The sequence below is a fragment of the Lagenorhynchus albirostris genome, chromosome 15 (assembly GCF_949774975.1).
Source record: "Lagenorhynchus albirostris chromosome 15, mLagAlb1.1, whole genome shotgun sequence".
Classification (NCBI taxonomy): domain Eukaryota; kingdom Metazoa; phylum Chordata; class Mammalia; order Artiodactyla; family Delphinidae; genus Lagenorhynchus; species Lagenorhynchus albirostris.
This window is the reverse complement of record NC_083109.1, coordinates 70,630,631-70,653,741: the sequence shown is the minus strand read 5'-3', so window position 1 is coordinate 70,653,741 and position 23,111 is coordinate 70,630,631. Positions and strand designations below refer to the sequence as shown.

The 23,111-nt window shown below is 45.9% G+C and overlaps 1 protein-coding gene across 5 annotated transcripts in view; it reads right to left on the bottom strand.

Moving 5' to 3' along the window:
- KATNIP (katanin interacting protein) overlaps window positions 1-23,111 on the bottom strand; it is a 194,319-nt gene that overhangs the window by 169,140 nt on the left and 2,068 nt on the right. For 4 of the 5 annotated variants that reach the window (XM_060124302.1, XM_060124303.1, XM_060124304.1 and 1 more), the window contains exon 2: window positions 4,995-5,056. The exons of the other annotated variant lie outside the window; for it this stretch is intronic. In XM_060124302.1, the coding sequence (XP_059980285.1) occupies window positions 4,995-5,056 (62 nt within the window). The remainder of the gene's footprint in view (window positions 1-4,994; window positions 5,057-23,111) is intronic. 5 annotated transcript variants of the gene reach the window in all.

Below are 23,111 nucleotides of genomic sequence, written 5' to 3'. Positions count from 1 at the left end.
GGAAGTGTTCGTATGTGTGCACGTGCACGTGTGCACACTTATGCGTGCGTGCAAAGGGAAGGCTTAACATTTTCTAGGTGGTTGAGTTAAATGACTTTTTCAGTCCTTTACAAAGTGAGCTCAACAGAGGAGTGTGCCGTCAGAAGCATTTTGCAGAGTCTCCAATCAGCTGCACAAGGAGGCAGTCCATGATCACAGAAGGCCTTCAAAGTGGTTTACAGTGGGGGCCCCAGAGCTAGCCTGCCTGGGGCTCGCTTGACTAGGGGCGCACAGCCAGGAGCCTGGACGGCCGGAATGAGCCTAAAGTCCAGCTGGAGCAAGGGAGACCCCTTCAGTACTAAGTGAAATTGTGCTGCCTTTTCCTTCCAAGGCCGTGACTTGTCTCTCTGTTAAATTCTAGACACTCTAAGGAATGATTACAATTATGTAGCAACCAACACTTACGGAATGTTTACTATGTGCTATGCTAGGCACTTTATTACTGCCTTGACTCTGTATACTGAGTCTCCAAGGTGGGAATTATCAAATCAGGTGTGAGGGGTCAAGAGACTCCTCCAAGGTCACCTGACAAGGATTTGAGACAGAAGCCCATTGTGGGCACTAATTCACAGAGTTGCCTGGGGCCTCCATGCCTCTGTGCAGTAGCAGAACATATCCCCAGCACCATGTCTGTGAGTCCCAAGGTGCCATGGCCATCAGTGTGGACCCTAGTGGGGGGGGGTGATGAATAAAGATTTCTTCCTCCACTGCGGTTTCCTGGTTTTTTTCTTTTTTAACACTGTATAATAAATTTACTTTCTAATGATTTTTGAGTAAACTACAATGACCACGATTTCAAAACCATTAATAATTCATGACCAAGGGCCAGAAACACTATATAATCTCTTGCTAGAGAAGAAGTGGAGAATACTTTTACCAGCTACTTCAAAAGTATATACCAACTTCAAGCCAACCATCAAAGGTACATTTTTTCAGAAATGACTGTAACCCTTCCAAAACCTCGGTTAAAGCCGCCTCTTCCAGGAAGTCTTCTCTCTCTCCTCCAGCACCCGCTGGGGCTTTAACTGGGTCTCCTCATTCTCTGCTATGATCTGTGCCTGTCTGTGTCTGTGACGGGGCTTGAGAACCGAAGCATCCTTGGAGCAGGGCAGGCGTGCAGTGCGTGGGGAAGCACCGAGAACCAGGGGTTACTTAATAACCCGTAAAACGCTGCTTCTCATCCATGGCTGCACATCGGAAGCACTTGGGAAGATTAAAAAATTCTGATGCCCGGGTCACACCCCCAGACATTCTGATTTAACTGGTTTGGAAAGAGGCCTGGACATGGGGGTATTTAATAGCTCCCCGGTGATTCTAACGTGCTGCAACATTTGTGAACTGTTGACATCAAGCACCCAGCATAGGGCCTGGCATCATGTGGGTGCTGATACCTGCTTGCTGTTGAGTGGGTGGGGGGTCGGGGGGGACAGGGAGGGTCCCATCAAAAGGGGGACATGTCCTCATCAGAAGCCATTGCCCACTGTTACAGGAATATTCCTTATAGGAATAAGGAAGGACTCAGTGTTGTCATTCTCCATTTTTCCAGAGAAGCCAGTAGTCAGCATTTTAATGTGAAATCTCCTAATTTTTGAATGCAGCTGCCTAATTTTTAAAAACTGTAGTAGGGTATGGGCCAAATAAAACACATCTTTGGGCTGAATGTGGCCTGGCAGGCTCACCGAGAACTTCCCATCCGCCCTTTGCTGTGCTGGCCCATGACCATGCAGGATAGTACCCAATCCCCACCCAGGATGGAAACTGCACATCCACCTGCCAAGGTGTGAGCTGGCCCGTATACCCTACCTCCGAAGGAACATGATGAGTGTCCTTGTCTGCCTGTTCTAACCAGCTTGTCTTTTCCTTGCCTTTCGCAAGGACAAAGCTTCCTCTATACCTGGCATCCTGTGTAAGCACAGAGTATCAGGAAGTGCAGATTTCACAGACGACGGAGGGGGGGCGGTGGGGAAGGATGTGGAAAGAGGAGGTGGGTGGAAAGGCATGTTATAATATATCAGGATGAGCATCCTGGCAGCTTGCTATTAGTTTCTTTCTCTTGTTTTTCTAACCAAACGAAAGCCTTGTTAAGAAAGCACTCTCTTTTTCAGAGGGCCTGAAACCATTTTAAACATCTTTCAGGGTTAAACTCAGATGTTGTGATAAACAACCCCACTCTCCCTTTTTCCTCATTCAAGCATTTTTCAGAAGAGTGATCTGAAATGCTCTCGGGTGACTGGAATGATGCGAGTAGCCGGGAAAGCGGCAATTAGGGGAGTCCTGTTGCCAAGGAGAGAGAGGAGGGGAGGGAAAAAGTATCTCTGCTAGTTACTGGCTGCCCTGCTCCATCATGTTTCCAGAGAATTTCTTAATGTGGATAAATCGGATGCTGTCATCCTGCAACCAAAGGCCTCAGGTTTAAACAATTCATTCCTGGCCTAGGGGGACTGATCCCCACTCTTGGTTACTTTTTTAAAAAATAAATTTAATTTATTTTTAATTTCTATTTATTTTTGGCTACATTGGGTCTTCGTTGCTATGGGCGGTCTTCCTCTAGTTGCAGCAAGCAGGGGCTACTCTTCGTTGTGGTGCACGGGCTTCGCATTGGGATGGCTTCTCTTGTTGCGGAGCACAGGCTCTAGGCACATGGGCTTCAGTAGTTGCAGCATGCGGGCTCAGTAGTGTGGCATGCACGCCCTAGAGTGCAGGCTCAGTAGTTGTGGAGCACGGGCTTAGATGCTCCGCAGCATGTGGGATCTTCCCGGATCAGGGATTGAACCCATGTCCCCTGCACTGGCAGGCAGATTCTTAACTACTGCACTGCGAGGGAAGTCCCTCACTCTTGGTTACTTAATCGAGGGAGACCTGGTGCCTGCAGGTCTGCGCTCGCTCCCATTGTGGCTCCTCCACCCTGAGGTTTCTGGAAGGACTTTGTGGAGACAAGGACACCTGCTCCTGCCTCCAGAAAAACGCCTCCACCAGAAAGGAGTGGGAAAACCCACCCTGGTTCAGCTTCTAGAGTGTCCACTGGGGCTGACATGGAGGTCTTTGCGGCAGCATCCAAGTTCCTAAGTTATCTCCCAGCCCTCATCCCAGGCAGGTCGATTCAAGAAGGAGGAAAGCCACACTAGCTCTTCTGGCTACAGCTGAGAAAGGAGGCAACAGGAGACAGGAAGAAAGTCACAGCAAAGCACACAAGGCCCTTTGCAAGCCAACCCTGACCTGCCTCCTCAGAGCTGGCTGGGGTGAGGCCAACACCGAGGAAGCAGAGCCATGAGCTGCAGACAGAAGAATCAAGTCTAGTGGCCATTTTTGAGCCGCTGGACCCAGCTGAGCCAGAGAAATTCCCTTTTGTCTTTGGAATCAGGTCAGTTTACAGTCAAGGGTGTGAGTACTTAAGTGTCGACGAATTTCAGGATTGGTTGATATTGATGATGAGCAAGAAGCCTTCACACTCCTGCTCCCATCAGCCGCTAAGTAAGACTCAAATGCAAACTCCCACAAGCTTGGGTCTTGATTGAAGGGCCCTTCAGTAATTCATGGGTCCTAACTGCCACTTCCCACCTCAGGCTCAATGATCTTGCAGCTTTCCTTATTCATATATCTCTGCCTTTGTATACTTATTTTTTAAATGTATTTATTTATTTATTTTTGGCTGAGTTGGGTCTCCGTTGCTGCGCGCGGGCTTTCTCTAGTTGCGGTGAGCGGGGGCTACTCTTTGTTGCGGTGCGTGGGCTTCTCATTGTGGTGGCTTCTCTTGTTGTGGAGCACGGGCTCTAGGCGCGCAGGCTTCAGTAGTTGTGGCACATGGGCTCAGTAGTTGTGGCTCGCGGGCTCTAGAGCGCAGGCTCAGTAGTTGTGGTGCAGAGGCTTAGTTGCTCCACAGCATGTGGGATCTTCACGGACCAGGGCTCGAACCCATGTCCCCTGCATTGGCAGGCGGATTCTTAACCACTGTGCAACCAGGGAAGTCCCATCTCTCTGCCTTTGACCATGCTATTTACTTGGCCTGGAAAACTACTCACCCTCAAGAGTTGGTCTTTACATCCGCTTTTCTGCAAAGCCTTTCTTGATACTACTGGCAGAGGTAGGTGACCCTTTTTCCGTATTGAAATCCCACTCTTTGTCCTTCTCTCCCTGTACTGGCACTCTCACACTGTATTGTAATGATCTCACTGCACATCCCTTCCAACTACACTGTGCACACCCTGAGTCAAGGACTGTCTCTCATCCATCCCTTAGTCCTGGCTCTGGTGCCCAGCACAGCGCAGGTGGGCTCAGTGCGGTAAATTTCAAAAATTTCAAGAATGGTAAATTTCAAGAATGTGGTATATTTCAATATTTTGTAGCTCTTCCCATTAAGAGGTGAGGCCTATTCCCCCACCCCTTGAACCTGCATTGACCTTGTGATTTGCTTTAAAGAACAGAAAGTGGCAGAAGTGACACCATGACAGTGCTAAGCCTAGAGCTCAGGAGCTCCTGCGTCTTCCAATCTCATGCTCTTGAACCCCTGAGCCCCCATGTGAACAAACCTGGCTGGCTTGATGGAGGATGGGAGAACATCGGAGGAGAACTAAAGCACCCTAACTGATGTTCAGGCAGCCCCAGGGCAACACCTCTGTTAACTGCAGATGCATAAGTGAGCCCAGCTGAGGTCAGCAGAGCCTGGCCCATCAACAGAACTGCCTGAAGAAGCTGAGCCCAGATGGCTGACCCTCAGAATCATGAACTAAATCTGTGGTTGTTTTGAGTCACTAAAATCTGGGTGACTTGTTACACAGCCAAAGCTAACTGATACATTCGGTAAGAGATTATTACTATAAGTGACACTGGGTTGATAACTCCAGTTGAGAATGAGAGAAAAGAATAGGAGATCCAGGGATACTTAATCACCAGCCCACTCCCTCAGGTCTCTTTAAATAGAGTTGCCTCCCACCTGCCCTCCCCAGCGACTCATTTACCTCCTTCTTCTCCCGAGAACAGGACCGGCTTCTCTCAGCCTTCTTCAGAGTCTGACCTGTAGCTGTTCAAGAACAGAAACAGAGATTAAGGCTGTTTTAAAACAGCTAGTTTATCACCACAAAAGCTTTTTATTTGCAAACCTAATAGATGGGACCAATCACAATCAAGTGATTTTAAGAAAATGTAGCCTATTATGATAATGGGAAAATGGCATATTCTTGAAATAGACCAACGGCAATGAAATGGTAATTCACACACTCATATTATTTGACTATAATGAACAAAGCCTCCACTCTTTAATCTGGAACATTATCTGCACTCTGCAAGGGCTGACAGACTAGTTTTTCCCAGTCAGATTACATTTTTATTAAATTGGAGTTATATAAAATGCCTTCCACCGTGCACATACACATAACCTTTGATGAGTGTGTGCCAATACACTGCACCAAACCCCCAAACTCGCCACACAGGTGCTGGTGCAGATGTGAATTAGCAGTAATCACCTGCATTTCACATAATGGGGCAATTTCAGAGAGAACTGTTGCTTTTCTCGGAAAACTGGAAAACTAATATTGAAGTTATGCATACATTTCACAGATGGACATCAGAATGTTTAAATATGCTGTTCCAAGTGCAGTTTTTACAACTTCGATGGAAGTGTCCATTATAAAAGGAATCCTTGGTGGGAAATTAATGGATCGCCTTGGTTTTAAAACATAAGATGCGAGCCTCACTGCACGTTGCCAGTGTGTCTCCCAAATTGTCCAGCTTCACTCTCAGGTGGCTATTTTCTAGAGTGCCACCACCATATGTCCCATTAGCCAGGAGCACTCTGAAGGCAGCAACAAAAAGGCTTAGTGATGACTTATTGAGAGGCGAGAGATGGGGACCGAATCTGAGAGGAAAGACACTTGTCTTTGGATGCGGTCACTTGCAGAGGGGCTCACAGATAGTGATAAAGCTCAGGTCAAGGGATGATGCTCTTTCCAAAAATGTGAGAATAAGGGAAAGAGCAAAGGTCCAATGATGAACTTCTGGCACTGGCCAAACTTGGGGCCAATACATAAGAGGATGTAGAAAAGAGGCAGCTGTTTATAGGAGACCCCGGGATGTACAGTATCATGGTATGGTAGACATCTTTGGGGGTATCTGCTCAGCTCATAATGACACCCTAGACTTCTCCCTTCTCTCTTTTCTTCCTCCCCATCACCACAGTGGGGTCCTGTGGCAGCCATGACTGTACATGACCCCATACCCTGAACTTCCTATGCTGCACTGGGTATGGGCACTTGACCCAGTTGCAGCCAATCAGAATCCCAGCCCCTAACACTGAAATTGATTCTGAGAGAGAGGATAGAGGGCCGGAGCAGGGCTACCTCCATGTGTGAGCAGCCACCAGCCACTGGCCTTGGGGACAGACTAACACAGAATGCCGAGACAGAATGAACAGATCTGAAACCAACGGCATGCTTGCCTTTGTGTTCCACAGACACCCACTTAGATTAGGTTCTGTGTGTGTGTGTCTGTTGCCTCTTTTTTTTGCCTTAAGACAAAGAAGCTAGGGTTTAGAGATGAAAAAGAACCCAGGACAAGATACCACTGTGACGGGGGATGTCGATAGTGGGGGAGGTTTTACGTACGTGGACGGGGGTATATGAGAACTCTCTGTACTTCCCACTCAATTTCGCTATGAACCTAAATCTGCTCCATAAAATAAAGTTTATTAACTAAAAAAAAAAAAAAAAAAAAGCCCAGGATTTAGGGATCAGGTGATCCGGGTTGTTGTCAATCTTATCGTGACCTCCTGATCCCTGATGCTCTAGGGCAGGAGCTTGGGTGGACAGCTCCCCCAAACCCTCATCCACACCTGCTCTGGCTGTCAGTCAAGGCCTCAGGGTAGGCCCTAAGGTCGACCAGAGAGGATGACATACCAGGTAGTAGGCCACGCAATGCAGAGGCAGGAGCTGGGAGGTGGGTCTGGAGCTGGAAGGGCGCACAGCAGACTGGAGGGCAGGAATGCTGTGCTGACAGGCCAGGGTGCTCTAGCAGCAAAAGCAGTGTTGAGGCAAGTAAGATGTCAGCAGAGCCAAGAAAAGCCCAGAGCAAGGGTAGGGAGCGGGAGGGAAACACTGCTAGTTCGGGAGTGAACATGGCAGACCCCAGGGTCCGGCTGAGGCCCTTCCTGTTCTGGTCAGACTCATGCCTGGGGATCCAGTCCAGTGGATCGCTGACCAGTTATGAGAGCTTAGATAACTCACGAGATCCAACAGGTTCTCTATGGGCCATATTTTCTTCCTATTTTTTTAAAATGAGGATTAGACTGAATCACCTCTGGGTTTGCTTTCCATCTCTAAAGTTCTTTTATACTAATAAAGAACAGTAAAAAAAAAAAAGATTTAGGTGAGTCATAAAAAGAAAATATTAATACAAAGAACAGAGAGCTTAACCACTGAAATTTGCAAGCAAATCTCTCTACTGGAGTTAATTAGAAGCTCCTTTATTCATTAAATTGGAAAATAATTTGCTTATTTTCCAATGAAGATAATTCACTCTAATTATGCACATTTGTTATCGAATGCCTCTGTCCTCGCCCCACTGAGCCCCTCTCTCCTCCAGGCAGCTCGATGTGGAGACGACTCCTTCTCCCCAAGGACAGAAGGGACCAGGTTACACTGTGCCTGTCTACTGCACTTAGCTTCTCTGAGTAGCTAGCTTCCTACCTAGATCTCATTTTATCCTCACAGCGACTTAGGGAGGGGTAAGAAGGTGACATTAATATCAATATATGCTGCTTGCAAAATTAAGGGGGTGTTCCTCTGCATTTTGCAAGGTGACCTGCCAGCTTCAGCCAGGAAACAATAAATAAGGCCACATGTAAATACCACGTGTACACCTCACTTTAGAAAACAGATGTGTGCCTGGGGAAAAGAAAAAGGGACTGCATGGAATTGTCATAAATATAATACCGGTCTCCCACTTAGGATTTCAGAGAGATTTTATCTGCACTTAGGATTAATTTTCAGTGGTTAGAAGATTCTGACACTTTCGTTTTACTTTGCTCTGGATGCAGATAATAGTATTCATCACTACCATTTAGAGGGAAGTTGTGTCTTCCTTGGATGTTAGCTTCTGAAGTCCTCAGGCACGGGAAAATCAGTGTCAAAATTCCCCTTGGGGGAAAAAAAAAATTCCCCTTGAAAAAGAGCCTTAAACCTCCTGTAAAGTACAGCCTCCAGGACACAGATTTTATATCCACTGTTGTTGACTAATGTGCATGTGTAATATCTGGTGCATTTGGAAATGCATGGTACATGGTAAAATACACATGCAAAATATAATTTTATGGTATTTCTAATTAAGCTATTGATATTGTAATTATTCCCTCTGTTTTTCATCTTGGGGTAGGAGGAGAGGGCGGGGGCGGGGATGGTGGCAAGAACCAGGCACTGAGCTCCTGAAGCTTAAACCCTTAGTTGATATAGCTCCACTGTACCAGACACCTGCTATGGTCCAGGTTCTATGCACAGGCTTCATCTCCTGCATCCTCACAGACTCTCCTTTAGATCAGGGGTCAATACACTTTTTCTGTAAAGGCCCAGAGAGTAGATATTTTTTTAGTTTATAGACCATAAAGTCATGAGGTTATAAGGTCTCTGGTGCAACTACTCAACTCTGCCACTGGAGCGTGAAAACAGCCATAGACAACATGTAAACAAATGGGTGTGGCTGTGTTCCAATAAAACTTTATTCACAAAAACAGGCAGCAAGCCAGATATGGTGCCCAGGCTGTAGTTTGCTGACTCTTGTTTCAGGTGGACAGAGCTATTCCCATTAGAACAAGCCAATGAAGAAATGAGAAACAAACTGAGGGTGAGTGATTGAGCTGCTCACTCAAGGCCAGAGGAGGGTAGCTTGTAGGTGGTCAGGCTCAGTGTGCTCCCAATGGCCATCATCACCAGCACCAGCACCAGCGCCAGCATCACTATCACCAGCGTCACTATCATCATCATCATCATTACCACATGAGCTCACCTTAGTCAGGGTTTCTTATGTGCCAGGCACTGAGCTCCAAGCTAAGTACATGAACCAACTCATGTACTCTTTTTTTAAAATTAATTAATTAATTAATTATTTCATTTTTTGGCTGCGTTGGGTCTTCGTTGCTGCACACGGGCTTTCTCTAGTTACGGCGAGAGGGGCTACTCTTCGTTGCAGTGCGCGGGCTTCTCATTGTCGTGGCTTCTCTTGTTGCCGAGCATGGGCTCTAGGCACGCAGGCTTCAGTAGTTGTGGCACATGGGCTCAGTAGTTGTGGCTTGCAGGCTCTTGAGCACAGGCTCAGTATTTGTGGCGCACGGGCTTAGCTGCTCCGCAGCATGTGGGATCTTCCCGGGCCAGGGCTCGAACCCGTGTCCCTTGCACTGGCAGGCAGATTCTTAACCACTGCGCCACCAGGGAAGCCCCTCATGTACTCTTTATAGTTACTTTATGAAATAGGTACTATTATTATCCCACTTGTCCAAGGTGGGCACGGAGACCCAAAGAGGTTAGGAAACTTGCCTAATATCACACAGCTAGCGAGTATAGGAGCCTGGATTTGAATCGGGGTAGTCTGGCTCCAGAGCCTGCACTCCTAAACACTAGAATACACTGCCCCTCGGTCAGGTTAAAGACAAGTCTGAGAAGGCCAGCATGTGCTAGAGAGGGAGTCTGACTTAAGGATTTCTTTCTGTGATGCAGCTTTTTAATGTACTTTGGACTCCTAGAGTAATTAATAAGGGGATTAGAACAAAATGATTCCCCAAGGGTCAAGGAAGATGGAGTTCCCCATTAGCCAGAAAAGTGCCATTAAGTGCCAGATGTGGAAAGGCAGGTTGGCATCAGACACTCACGCCCATCCACTCAGGTACAATGCTCAGCCTTGGCAAGCAGGGCTGGGCTTTGGAGAATAAAGGCAACTCAGCGGAAATCCAAGACCATGCAGGGACCTCCCCATCGAAAAGGAGTTTTCAATGAAGAACTTGTTTCTCCCAACTGGGGTGATGGTGCTTCTACTAGGTTACCAAAACGAGCTTATTTCTCCTGCAGTCCAAATATAAGGGCTCACCCCGTTCTCATTTTATATATCTATGTAATTTAATTCAAATGGCAAATATCCCAGAGATGCCACTTAATCTTACCCATTGGATTGGCAAAATTCCAGAGGTTTGACAATGTACTGTTGGCAAGATCTGGGAAGCAGGCATTTTCGAGCACTGCTGGGAGAAATATAAAATGATACAGGCTCTGTGGAGGGGATCTTGGCAATATCTTCAAAAAGGCTTTTGGCAGTATCCCTTTAAGCTAGCAATATCACTTCTAGGGATCTACCGGGAAGAAATAGCTCCACAAATAGGAAACAAATGCATGCACAAGGTATTCACTGCATCATAATTTGCAATGGAAAATATTAGAAGTGACCTATAAGTCTATCACAGTGGGGACTGGCTGAATAAATATGGAGGATCCACACAATGGAAATGGAATACTGGGTGAAAGAATGGCAAGCTGGTAATATGACCATATGTTAAATGAACTCAAGGGGGAGATAGTTGACGTAGTATGCAATTTTTTCTCTATGAAAGAGGGAAAACAAGAATATATGCTCCTGGGACTTCCCTGGTGGCGCAGTGGTTAAGAATCCGCCTGCCAATGCAGGGGTCAGGGGTTCGATCCCTGGTCTGTGGAAGATCCCACATGCCGCAGAGTAACTAAGCCCATGCGCCACAACTACTGAGCCTGCGCTCTAGAGCCTGTGAGCCACAACTACTGAGCCCATGCACCTAGTGCCCGTGCTCTGCAACAAGAGAAGCCACCGCAATGAGAACCCTGCGCCACAACAAAGAGTAGCCCCCACCTGCTGCAACTAGAGAAAGCCTGCGCGCAGCAACAAAGACCAGATGCAATCAAAAATAAATAAATAAAATAAATTTTTTTAAAAACAAAAAACACCTATAAAAACAGATTTCTCTAAAAAAAATGGTACAAATGAACTTATATATAAAGAAAAGAATATATGCTCGTATTGGTTCTGTTTGTACAAAGAACCACCTGGAAGGCACATGCCCAAGAGCGACTTCTCAATGTAAACTTTTTATATTGTTTTTATTTTTGAATGATTTAGTTGGAACTTCTTCCTACTCAAGAAACTAAAATAAACTTAAAACATTAAATGTGGGGCTTCCCTGGTGGCGCAGTGGTTGAGAGTCCGCCTGCTGATGTAGGGGACATGGGTTCGTGCCCCGGTCCGGGAAGATCCCACATGCCGCGCGGAGCGGTTGGGCCCCTGAGCCGTGGCCACTGGGCCTGCGTGTCCGGAGCCTGTGCCCTGCAACGGGAGAGGCCGCGGCAGTGAGAGGCCCGTGTACCGCAAAAAAAAAACAAACATTAAATGTCCAAAAGGGCTAGTTCAGATTTTTTTAAAATATAGTGAGAAACGCTGTGGACGCTCCCACCTAAGGTCCAAGGGTGTGGTCTGCGGAGGAAGACAAGGTAGCCGCCATGGACCTCGGGACCCGAAGCATGCTCGAAAGGACACAGTATTTTCGGAGGACAAGCTGCCTTCTTCTAAGAGATCAGTCTGTAATGTGTGAGAGTTAACAATGAAATGATGACAAAATATAGTTTCTGGACATTGAAACAACAGTTTCTGAGCTAAGCCAGTAGGCTGGTGGTGACCTGCTCGTTTACTTGAGGGCTAAGTTTTTTTTTTATGAAACGTCTAGACAAGATGAGAAAGGAAAAAGAGAAAAAGAAAAAAAAGGAAAGGAAGATTGAGACCTGTCCAGATGGCTTGTCTGGAACTCGTGGTTTCCTAGTGTTTACCGGGCATGGTCAGGTTCCTCCCCAGGTGATAGTTCTTGGGATTCCCTCACTAGCATATGCAACAACAAAGCCGAGAGGCTCAGAGGAGCAGAGTAACTTGCCCAAGGTCACAGAGCAATGAAGAGAAAGAACTGGGGTTAAGAAGCCATCAGCTAGCTGCTAATCCCGTGTTCACTACATCCTGTGGCCCGCCTGCCTGCACACCTTCTTCACCTCCAGGAATGCCAGAGCGCCAGCCCCACTGGCCTTTCTACCCACTCCACACCCACCTTCAGCCCCATCCCAGCCTCCTGAACCTACAGCCTCTGCAGAGACACGTGTGGCAGGGTGGGGACAGGGCAGTCTGGCAAGCACCTGCCCAGCCTAAAAAGGAAGCACTGTCTCCAGCTGCAGGTTTCCAGGCAGGAACGTGGGCTCAGTTTTGTTGGGTGAGATTTTTCCAGAGAAGTCCAGTTGTATGAGAAAGCTTCTAATCTTTAAATGTTGACAAGTAATTAAAATTTTTTTAGAGCTCTGGACAGGCCCAACAAAAGAGGCCTCTAGTTTCCAACCTAGAAGACAATTAGGCAGAAGATGGGAAAATCTCCCACTCCTCCCGTTATTTCCTTAACTCAATGCCATGGACCCTTTTTGGGGAGGGGGAAGGGAGACCTCTTTAAGGAAATATCATCATTAGAACAGAAGCTATTAGACAAAAAGCATGACTGTTTGGGAGCCAAGTAAACAAACACTGGCTCTGAGACACATTTTTCTCTTCAAATACTCCATGTGCACCTCCAGGCTGTTTCTGGGCCTTTAAGTTACATCCTGTCTTCTGAAAGCCCGAAACAATATCCCTGTCACTCTTCCTTTGCATTTTCTGTACAACTCAAATTCCCAGGGCCCAGTTTACTGCCAAATTACCTGAGATAAACAAGTCACGCTAAGACTCTCTTTTCCTTTCCAAACCTAAACAGCAGCTGGCAGCTAGAAATGGTTATTTATAACCTGCACACCGTTCCGCGCATTTGCTTGGTTTAGAAATGCTTAGCCGTGCATTCTTCAGCCAGCTTCCTAATCAGATGAGAGCCTGGGGACGATGCTGTGCGGTGGCTGAGAGGCTAGGCTCTGGGTCAGCCTGTCTCGCTCAGCCACTAATTACCTGTTTGGGAATCCTAAGAGTTCCAATTCCATTTTTAGGGTTAAGATAGTACATGTGAAACACTTAGAACACTGCCCTGCACATAGTAGGTACTTAGCAGTTAGCAGTTTCCTTCCGCAGAAACAGCTGTTTGTGGATATGAGGGAGTTCCGCTGAACTCTGCTGCCCAAACATATCCTGAATCTGCTCCTTCCTCTCTGTCACCCCTTTGTGTGCCCTGTCATCTTTCCAATAGCCACCTGGTAGGTCTCCACCCTCCACTATTGCTGGCTTTTCCCACTGCAGCCATCGAAAAATAAGGCCGTAAGTCCAAGTGATGACACCTGCCTGCCTGACCATCCTCTGGTGTATTTCACTTTGTACATTTCCCTTTTCCCTCCCTCACATTCACACCTCTGCAGCCCCCAGTCTTTCTTCTGCTCCTTGGACTCAGGATCCATTCCTGCCTCTGAGCCTTTGTCCTCATCCCCCTAGGTCTTCTCATGCTGGCTCCTTCTCATCAATCAGATCTCAGCTTAAAGGGACCCACTTGCTCAGAGTGGGCTAGCCCCCAATCCTCCCTACTTTAATCTTCTGCGTAGCACTTATCTGATCTTTATTTGCTGATGTAGTCTGCCTGCCTCACTAGATATCAGCTTTGTGAAATCACAGGCTGCTTGTCTGGATTTTTTATCACTGAATTTCCCACACCTGGAACGGTGCCTGAAATGGAGTAGGCGTGTGTAGACATTTCTGAAATTGATGAATGAGTGAATGACCAAATTTCTGAATGGACAATGCTGGAAGGGCAGGAGGCATGATTATGAACTGCTGTAAAGACTTCATCTTCTCTTGCAATGTGCTTTCCTGACCCTTTCCCCCTGCTCTTTCTGGGATGGTGAAATGAAATATGACAAAGTAAGTTTAATACACCATTGGAGCGCACAGCAACGAAGACCCAACAGAGCCAAAAAGAAATTAAGTTAAAAAAAAATACACCATTGGAGATAATTGGAGAATATTGATTTTTTTCATTTGAAAGAGTGAAGATAAGTAAATGCCACACATCTGTAATCTAATCAGTGGTCTACATGATGACACGCTTCCCAGGCTAAAATGGACTTTGATCTACCTCTGTATCCATCATACAAGCTCCCAAACGCACTCCCACTCCAAACCCCACCCAGCCCTCTCCTCCCACATCCCAGCTCCCCATAGAACACAAGTGAGGACACTGACCGCATTTGTGGAAATATGTGTATGTGTGTGTATATCCAAATTCAAGTATCTTTTGAGTATTTTCATCCCCCTCCAAAAAATGATCAGCCAAACAATCTTGGAAAACATGAGACTGGTTCATGAGAGCCCCGGAACCCTAAGGAAAAAGATGCATTTGTTCCTCTGATAGTTAATTGTTACTGAGAGCCTATTAAGTGCTGGGCACCATTCTAAGGGCTTTAGATAGATGAATTCACTTGGTTCTCAGAGCAGACCTATGGGAAAATCCTACCGTTACCGAGTCCAAGCTCGCTCTGCTCGCCGCACAACAGGCCAATAAGTTGGACACGAGGTGTTGAGGCAAGGGGTATGACTTTATAAGGAAAGCCAGCAGACCAAGAAAATGACAGACTAATGTCTCAAAATAACCATCGTATGGGGTCTGGATGCCAGTTTCTTTTATAGAATCAGAGAGGGAAGTAAAGTAAAAAGGCATAATAGAGAGGGAGAGGTGGTGAAGAAGTAAAGTAAAAAGGGCCATCAGTCTTGCAAAACATCTCCTGGAATGGCCAGCTTTGGTGAGGGGACGTGTTAATTTCAGCCATTCACAGGTGGGCAGGGTCAGATTGTCTCCCTGTGAGCTGAACAAAGGCGCTTTAGTTCAACATTCAGGCAGAGGGGCAGAGTTCCGTGAGTCAGGCCATTGTGTATGATTATAACAAAAGCAATGAATAGCAAAGGTTAAAGTCAAAGAAACATCAACATGGAGTCCGATTTAGCTCTTCCCAGTTACACTCTATTAATCTCCGTTTTACAATTTAAGAGTCTAGGTACTGAGATGAAGTAACTAACGCCCCTCTCCCAGCCGGGATCACGTGGCTGGGAAGAGGAGTCCCCAGAAATCGAAGCCCTTTTTTTTTTTTTTTTCTTTTGCGGTACGCGGGCCTCTCACTGTTGTGGCCTCTCCCGTTGCGGAGCACAGGCTCCGGACGCGCAGGCTCAGCGGCCATGGCTCACGGGCCCAGCCGCTCCGCGGCATGTGGGATCTCCCCGAACCGGGGCATGAACCCGCATCCCCTGCATCGGCAGGCGGACTCTCAACCACTGCGCCACCAGGGAAGCCCCTCGAAGCCCTTTTGACTAACTCCATGAGCTCGGCTCCTTCCACTCCTTTCCAGGATGAGGAAGGCTCAGGTGAGCATCAACATGAAGAGAGGGAGAGGAGAGTCTAAATTCTTGGCCCTGGTTTTCATAGTTCCACTCTGCAGGCTTAAAATGAAATCTCCATCCCAGTGGAGGCAGGAGACAGAACTTCTGCTGTGCAGGCTCATTACGAGAAAGGCTTTGTGGTATGGGTAGGGGTGCCGGACTGAAAGCGATCTGAGCCTTGTTCACCTGCTCTTGGGCTGCCCATCGGGGGCTCTTAACTACAACCCGTGCCTCGGCCTCCACATCTGATAAACGACAGTGATCAGACTATATCCAAAGTCACTCGCTGGCTGAACCCAGCCCACATACATTTGTCTGGTCTCCAAACTGTTAAGAAAGATTTTTTTTTTCCTCCCAGCCAACATTTAAAGCTTGGGAGATGATGTCACATTTAAAAATCCTGAGTTCTGGATTCTTTTGAAAAACTGAAAAATCTGTCAACACAGGACCTGCGTTCCTGTCTGGCAGCCATTGTCAGGAGCTGAGGGCAATGCCCACCAGATGGCATGGTGCCCTCCCATCCCTCCCCGTTCCCCGGTTGCCTCCCTATCACAGAGGTCAAGTCCAAGTTGCCGTTATCGGCAGGTCTGAGGTTTTTCCCTACAGTAAAGATGCAAGTGAAGGTTCATGTGTCCACGTCTCCAGCAAGAGTGAATCAACATCATTATCAAAAGTACTTAACACGTGTACTTCTCATGTGCCAACCCCTGATCTAAGGGCTTGGCAGCTACCAATGTATTTAATTCTCACAACAACCCTAGGAGGTGAATACATTTATTATCTCTATTGTATAGATGACAGAGAGATGGAGGAAGACACGTGCTTCAAGAAATTAGTAGAGGGACTTCCCTGGTGGCACAGTGGTTAAGAATCCGCCTGCCAATGCAGGGGACACGGGTTCGATCCCTGGTCCGGGAAGACCCCACATGCCACGGAGCAACTAAGCCCGTGCACCATCACTACTGAGCCTGCATGCTGCAACTACTGAAGCCCATGCGCCCTAGAGCCTGTGCTGTGCAACAAGAGAAGCCACCACAATGAGAAGCCCGCGCAACGCAATGAAGAGTAGCCCCGGCTCGCCGCAACTAGAGAAAGCCTGCACCGAACAACGAAGATCCAACACAGCCAAAAATAAATTAATTAATTAAAAAAAATTAGTAGACAACATATTTCTTTAGGAAATTCCCAGATATGCAAAGTGTATTTAGGTGTTGAAAAAGCCCCATGCAAATCAGCATAATGAAATGAACCCTGGCCACTGCCGCCATTATATTACCTGCCTGGTCCCTGCAGGCTTCTAAACTTATGACCTCTCTACAGGATCCTCAGTGTTCTGAGATATATCAGCATTCCCCAAATGGGATCCTGGACTAGATCTGTCAAGTCCCTTCCAGCTCTAACCTTCTGTGATTTTATGTCGGTTCATACAATGTATCTAATTAGTTTGGGACCCTCTGGAGTGGAAACACACACACACAATGCATTGCAAGTTCACTTAGAGTTTAGAAAAGTGTTGTAGTCCGTGCAGGGGACCTGTGGTTGGTGACTAGACATCTGTGATATTCCAACTTCCTGCCAGGTGCTGCATTCACCTGTAACTTTCCTATCCCCTAAGGACATAAGTCAGGGGCTGTGTCTGGAGAATCCATCAGCTAAGGGTGGTCAAGGTATAATAGCATCGGACTCCAAAATGAGTCGGGAGGTAGGAGTGACAGTGGCTTTACTGGGATAGGGAATGGGGGAGCATAAGAATGCCAACTGAAAAGCTGAGGAAGAACAAAATAAAACTAGAGGCTCTGGGGTATAGTAAAGGTAGCTAGGCTAGAGTATATTATTAGGACTGCATTGAATTGCTGCAAAGGACAGAGTCTGGAGGAACCATACTTGTCCACCGGAGAAAGGGAAACCAGCTGAGGTCTCTGGAACTTGGCCTGGAGGCTTGTCTACAAGGGCTTTTTCTCTGCTTAATGGAGACCAGCCAACAATTCACTAAGGAACAAATGGATTCATCTCTTTCCTGGTTACAATGTCAACCCAGCAAACACTCATGGGCATCTCCCTGTGCCAGTCCTTGGGCCAAGTGTTGGGTATGCAAAGGAACAAGAATGGGTCTCTGCCCACAGAGAAGGAGAAAGGCGTGGAGCCCAGTACCTGTGATACAGCACCATGCCTGAGAGGCCACAGGATTGCACCGCGTGGGAGGAATTAAGACTGCAGGTGAGGTTACTCACTGTAATCTACAGTGTGAAAGTGACATGAAAGAAGGGCACGGTTGGCAGGGAGCACAGCAAAGGCAAGGCAGGGAGGTGGGCAAGGATACGGGGTGCTCAAGAGACGGCCAGCTTTCTGAGGTGGCTTGGCTAGGGGCTGAAGTCACAGATGCCTGTAGGGTCAGGCCAGTATTCTCAATGCAAGAAGCAGACACTTAATGACTGGCACCACCAGCCAGAAGACTGACTCAAACTGTTATCACATGCCCAAGGTCAAGGGGGTGGCCACTGGGGCTGTGTAGGAAGGCAGGTCTACACAGCCCCAGGGCTAAAGCTCCCTTTCATCAAGAGACTGAAACGTCCAGGTTTTTATGGGAAATTATTATTTTTAAATGTGGGAAAACACATCTGTGGACCCAGTTCAGCCCAGTATAAAACCTCTGGGCATGAGAGTGGGTGGGTGAGTGTCTAAAGATGAAGAGGGAGACCAACAGAGGGCTAGGGGAAAGGAGGGGGACTGCTTCCCCAGGGAAATTCTCCGATTAAAGGTGCTATGTCCACAGGGCAGTTGTTAAGGTTACAAGGGTCAGGCTGTTCAAAACCCCATGGGGTGGACTTCCCTGGTGGTCCAGTGGTTAAGACTTTGCCTCCCAATGCAGGGGTGAGGTTCCATCCCTGGTTGGGGAGCTAAGATCCCACATGCCTAGCGGCCAAAAAACCAAAACCTGAAAGAGAAGCAATATTGTAACAAATTCAATAAAGACTTTAAAAATAGTCCCTTTAAAAATAGTCCCTTTAAAAATAGTCCACATGAAAAAAATCTTTAAAAAAACACAAAAAACCCATGGGTCACCAGTAGTCAGTCCAGTGGTATTAACGGATGCTTGCGGTACGCGGGCCTCTCACTGTTGTGGCCTCTCCCGTTGCGGAGCACAGGCTCTAGACGCGCAGGCTCCAGACGCACAGGCTCAGCGGCCATGGCTCACAGGCCCAGCCGCTCCGCGGCATGTGGGATCTTCCCGGACCGGGGCACGAACCCACAAACCCAGCATAAGGCAGGCGGACTCTCAATCACTGCGCCACCAGGGAAGCCCCAACGGATACTTTCTTATTCCTACATGAAGTGCTCTGTGAACAGCTCCAAGCTCCTCCTTCCAACCAACCATGTTGCTCCTCATAAGCCCCTCCTACGTGGACAGAGGAGCAGCCACAGGGTCAGATCCAGGAGGGAGCCGAGAAGGTAGTAGAGGACAGTGTCTTTTAAACCAGCCTAACGGGCAAGCCTCACCTGCAGACTCACTCCCCAGGTGTGAGAACCTAGCCACACACTGGCAGGGACAGGGCTGGGCTGGGTCTTTGATGACACACTAGAGTGTAGACTTTATTCAGCTGAGTCCTGCTTCTGCCACCAACTAGCTGTGTGGTGTAAAATGAGCACAATTACAGCATCATATTGAGCTGTCTGAAGGACCAAACCGGGTCTTCTACAGCAGAAGTTGGCAAACTTCTCCTGTGAAGGGCCAGACAGTAAATATTTTTGGCTTTGGGGGCCATCTGTTCCCTGTCACAATGAGTCAGCTCTGCCACTGAAATATGAAAACTGCCATAGAGTGTTGGTGTGCATTTGTATGCAAATAGGTGTGGCTGTGTTCCAATAAAACTTTATTTACAAAAGCCAGCAGTGGACCAGAGTGCTTTGGGTATGGGGAAGACCTTTACAAATGTTATCTCGGGGACCCCCATGTTGGACTATAGTTAGCTGTTTATGTCTGGCTTTCTCACTCGACTATGAAGTTCTTCAGTGAAGAGAATATATCCCCCCCACACTTTTTTTTTTTCCCAGATTAAAACTAAAAGAACAAGTAAAGCACAGTATGGCACACAATGAAGTATGTAGAGGTTTTCAAAATTGTCCCAGTTAATACTAGAGCAGGACTGTAACTTCAAATGCCTTCAGAGGGGACTTCCCTGGTGGTCCAGTGGCTAAGACTCTATGCTCCCAACACAGAGGGCCTGGGTTCAGTTCCTGATCAGGGCACTAGATCCTACAGGCCACAACTAAGAGTTCGCATGCCACAACTGAAGATCCCCGCATGCAACAACGAAGATCCTGCATGCTGCAACCAAACCCGGCACAGCCAGATAGATAGATAGATAGATAGATAAATATTAAAAAAAAAAAAGCCTACAGGGGCCCAGGCAGGTACCAGAGGCAATGAGGGAAGCCAGCCAGGTAGAGGCTGTGATGGATTGGAAAGGGCATCTCCCTTCTAGGGGGCAGTCTCCACTTAGCTCCAGCCGAGGGAACTCTTGCCATGCAGAATTTCAATTCAGTGTTAACTTTATTGCTTTTTATTGAGATTGATAAATCGACTTTACTGATATTTTAAAGAAAACACCATAATCAGAGATTTATGAGAAATCTCCCAATTTTTCAATGTTGACAACTAATTCAAAAAATTAAAAACCATATGGGCCAAATAAATATGCCCGTGAGCTGACTCAGCCCAAGACTCTCAGTGTGCAACCTCTGATATGAAGACTTCATTTTTAAATTTGCTACATTTCTATTTTTTAGGGTTAAAAAATTTTAACTTACATGCTTTTGAAAAATCAACTTTAAAGAAAATTTGGAGAAGACTACAGTAAACTCCCATCTACACTTCACCTGAATTCAATCTAATTCATCTTGATATTTCTGGATCCCAGTGCCCAGAAGGAGCTGAATGTGGTAACTGAAGGAATGCCCCCAAGAAAAATAAGCAAAACAGAGTGTGCCAAGTTCCTGTGAGCTAAAGACAGGATGGAATGAATGCTGAGGAACAGCAAGGGAAAAGAAATCAATCAGATAAAAGGATGGAAGCAAAGGAGGAAGAACCGACACAAAGACTACATGGACCACATGTTTATTTTGCCTGCTGAATGCTTTCTATGTTTTATTTTGTTCTTTTTTTTGCTTGGTTTATTTTGAGTAGGAAGAGAAACAGACAAATCACCAGGAGCCCAGGTAAACACCACACAAGAACAGAAATGATCAGACACGGTGACTGGACTTTCAGCAAAACCTAACTAATTCAACCGTCACCCATTTTGCAGTTTGGGATTATTTAGACAAGCTAGGCTAAATTTCATCTTGGCATTATTAATTCTTTGAGAAAGTCTGCTAGGCAAATGAACAGTATAAACAGGGGAGACATTGAGTACTTGCTCTGGGGGAACCAAAGCAAATGCCTAGCTTTAAAATCCTTTCTAATTATCTCCATGTGCTGAACTTTTGTCTAATTATTATGTTCCTGGAAAGCTGAGTAGAATTTTTTTTTTCTCGGCCATCTCATATTTTAAAAGCAATGGGGGAAATTCGACTTTGACATAAAGGTGAACATTTACATAGGCAGGAGACTCACACATTGCCAATTTACTTTCATGTAAATAAACCATGTCAAACACTGGGTTTTCTTTTAAACAAGGAGTGAGCTAATTGCAAAGATTATGATTTGTTAGAGAGCTTCACCATATTCCCTCCTTCCTCTTCTGTCAGCAATGCGGAAGAAGTCTGCACACTGGCAGGCAATGACAGCATCAGCTACCACATAGGTGCGCTTTTTATACGCCAGACTTGGTGTTAAGTGCATTCATGCATAGTCTCATTGAATTCACAATAACAGATTCACCAACGGATGGGCACACAAAACAAGGTAAGCTTCATCATCATCTCCACTTTATTGACAGGAAAACTGAGTCTCAAAGAGGTCAGAGTACACCCCTGGGATTCAAATCCAGGGCTATTTGGTCTGCAAAACCTATGAATATTACACCACGCCGCATCGCAGAGCCAGATAGAACCCGCCAAGTCAAACCCAACGGGCCAGAAAAAATGTTGTGAAAAGCTATGCTGACTAGGACAGGAGGAATAAACCAAACTACAATCCAGTCTGGGGATACTTAGCAGACATTTAAGCTTTTGTGGGTTTAGGAAGTAAACATCTTTCTAACAAGGCTGGACTTGGCTTATCTATCTAGTTGGCTAGAATCAAAATTCATCACGGTATGCCTCACTTTACCCAATAGATATATGCCTGGAAAATTGTGCAGAGATCAAAGTTTTAAAAATTGCAAAGGAAAAAGGGATCCTTTGAATGCTAAATCTAATCTTAGGGCAAACACTTTCTTAGAACAAATTTTTCCTTTTTGTAACCAATCTAAAAATGTACAAATTCCTCCACTGGGCCATAATGCTCAGGAGCACTGAGATGATAACAGAACTGACTGAACAGACTTCTTGAAAATGGTCTACAGCAATGTTTCTCAAAGTGTGTTCCACAGATCCTGGGAGGAAGAGGGGTTCCCAAGGACAAGTATTATCTTCATCATAATTCTAAGACTTTTTCATTGTGTTGGTATTTGCACTGATGATGCAAAAGCAACAGTAGGTAAAACTGCTGATAGCTTGAGTGGCTACAAGGCAGCGGCACCAAACTGTATCAGTAGTCATTATACTCTTTAGTGCCACGTGCTGACGATAAAACAAACAAAAAAACATTTTCACTTAAGAATGTCCTGATGAAAATTAAATAAAAATTAATTTTATTAAACCTGAACCCATGAGAACACATCTTTTAAATATTCTGTGTGAAAAAATGCAAAGTACATATAAAGCACTTCGGCTATAAGCCAAAGTACAACAGTTGATCCTACAAAACACTTGTGTGTTTAAGTTGCCAGCTGAAGTAGCCACATATTGTATCAAATGTCATGTTTACTTGAATGAACAACTAGTAGACAAACTATAGTTATTCAGACTTGAGTATCTGGCAGACATTTTCTTAAATACAAAAGTAAGCATGTCACTTCAAGAAAACAACTGATGGTATTTGTTGCCAGTGATAAAATTCAAGCTTTCAAGTGAAAACAAGTAGGAAACTTGTTTCCAGTACTTTGAGTTTAATAGCTTCCCAATACTTAAACTCTTTTTTTTAAAAAAAGGGATACTAAGGAATGTGATTTTTTGATATTGTGTAATGACATGCCATTTAATGTTGTATTTCCAATGTCAACATTTAGAAGATCTGCATAACTCAGTGAACTTTCCAATTGACAAATGCCTAATGTTACGGAATCATACATGGGTAAACTACGCAATCAAAGGGCGAGATAGACCAATGGGCTTTAATGTAACAGAGTACAAACAAAAGTTCACCAATATGGTTTCAGATGCCACATTGTGACTAACCTTTGAGAAATTACCACTTGCTAAGTTTCGGAATACTGTCAAAGAAGAATGTTTACAGCTATCTGAAAAGACAATTAAAATACTCCCTGTTCCAAAAAAAAAGTCTGTGTGAGGCCCCATTTTCTTCAAATATATCAGCCAAAATAACACAACAGTTTGGTTGCTGAAGCAGAAACGAGTCTAGCTATTTCCTATTAAACCAGATATTAAAGAGATTTAAGAAACTCTAAAACAATATCATGCTTCCTATTAACCTTTCTGGTGGG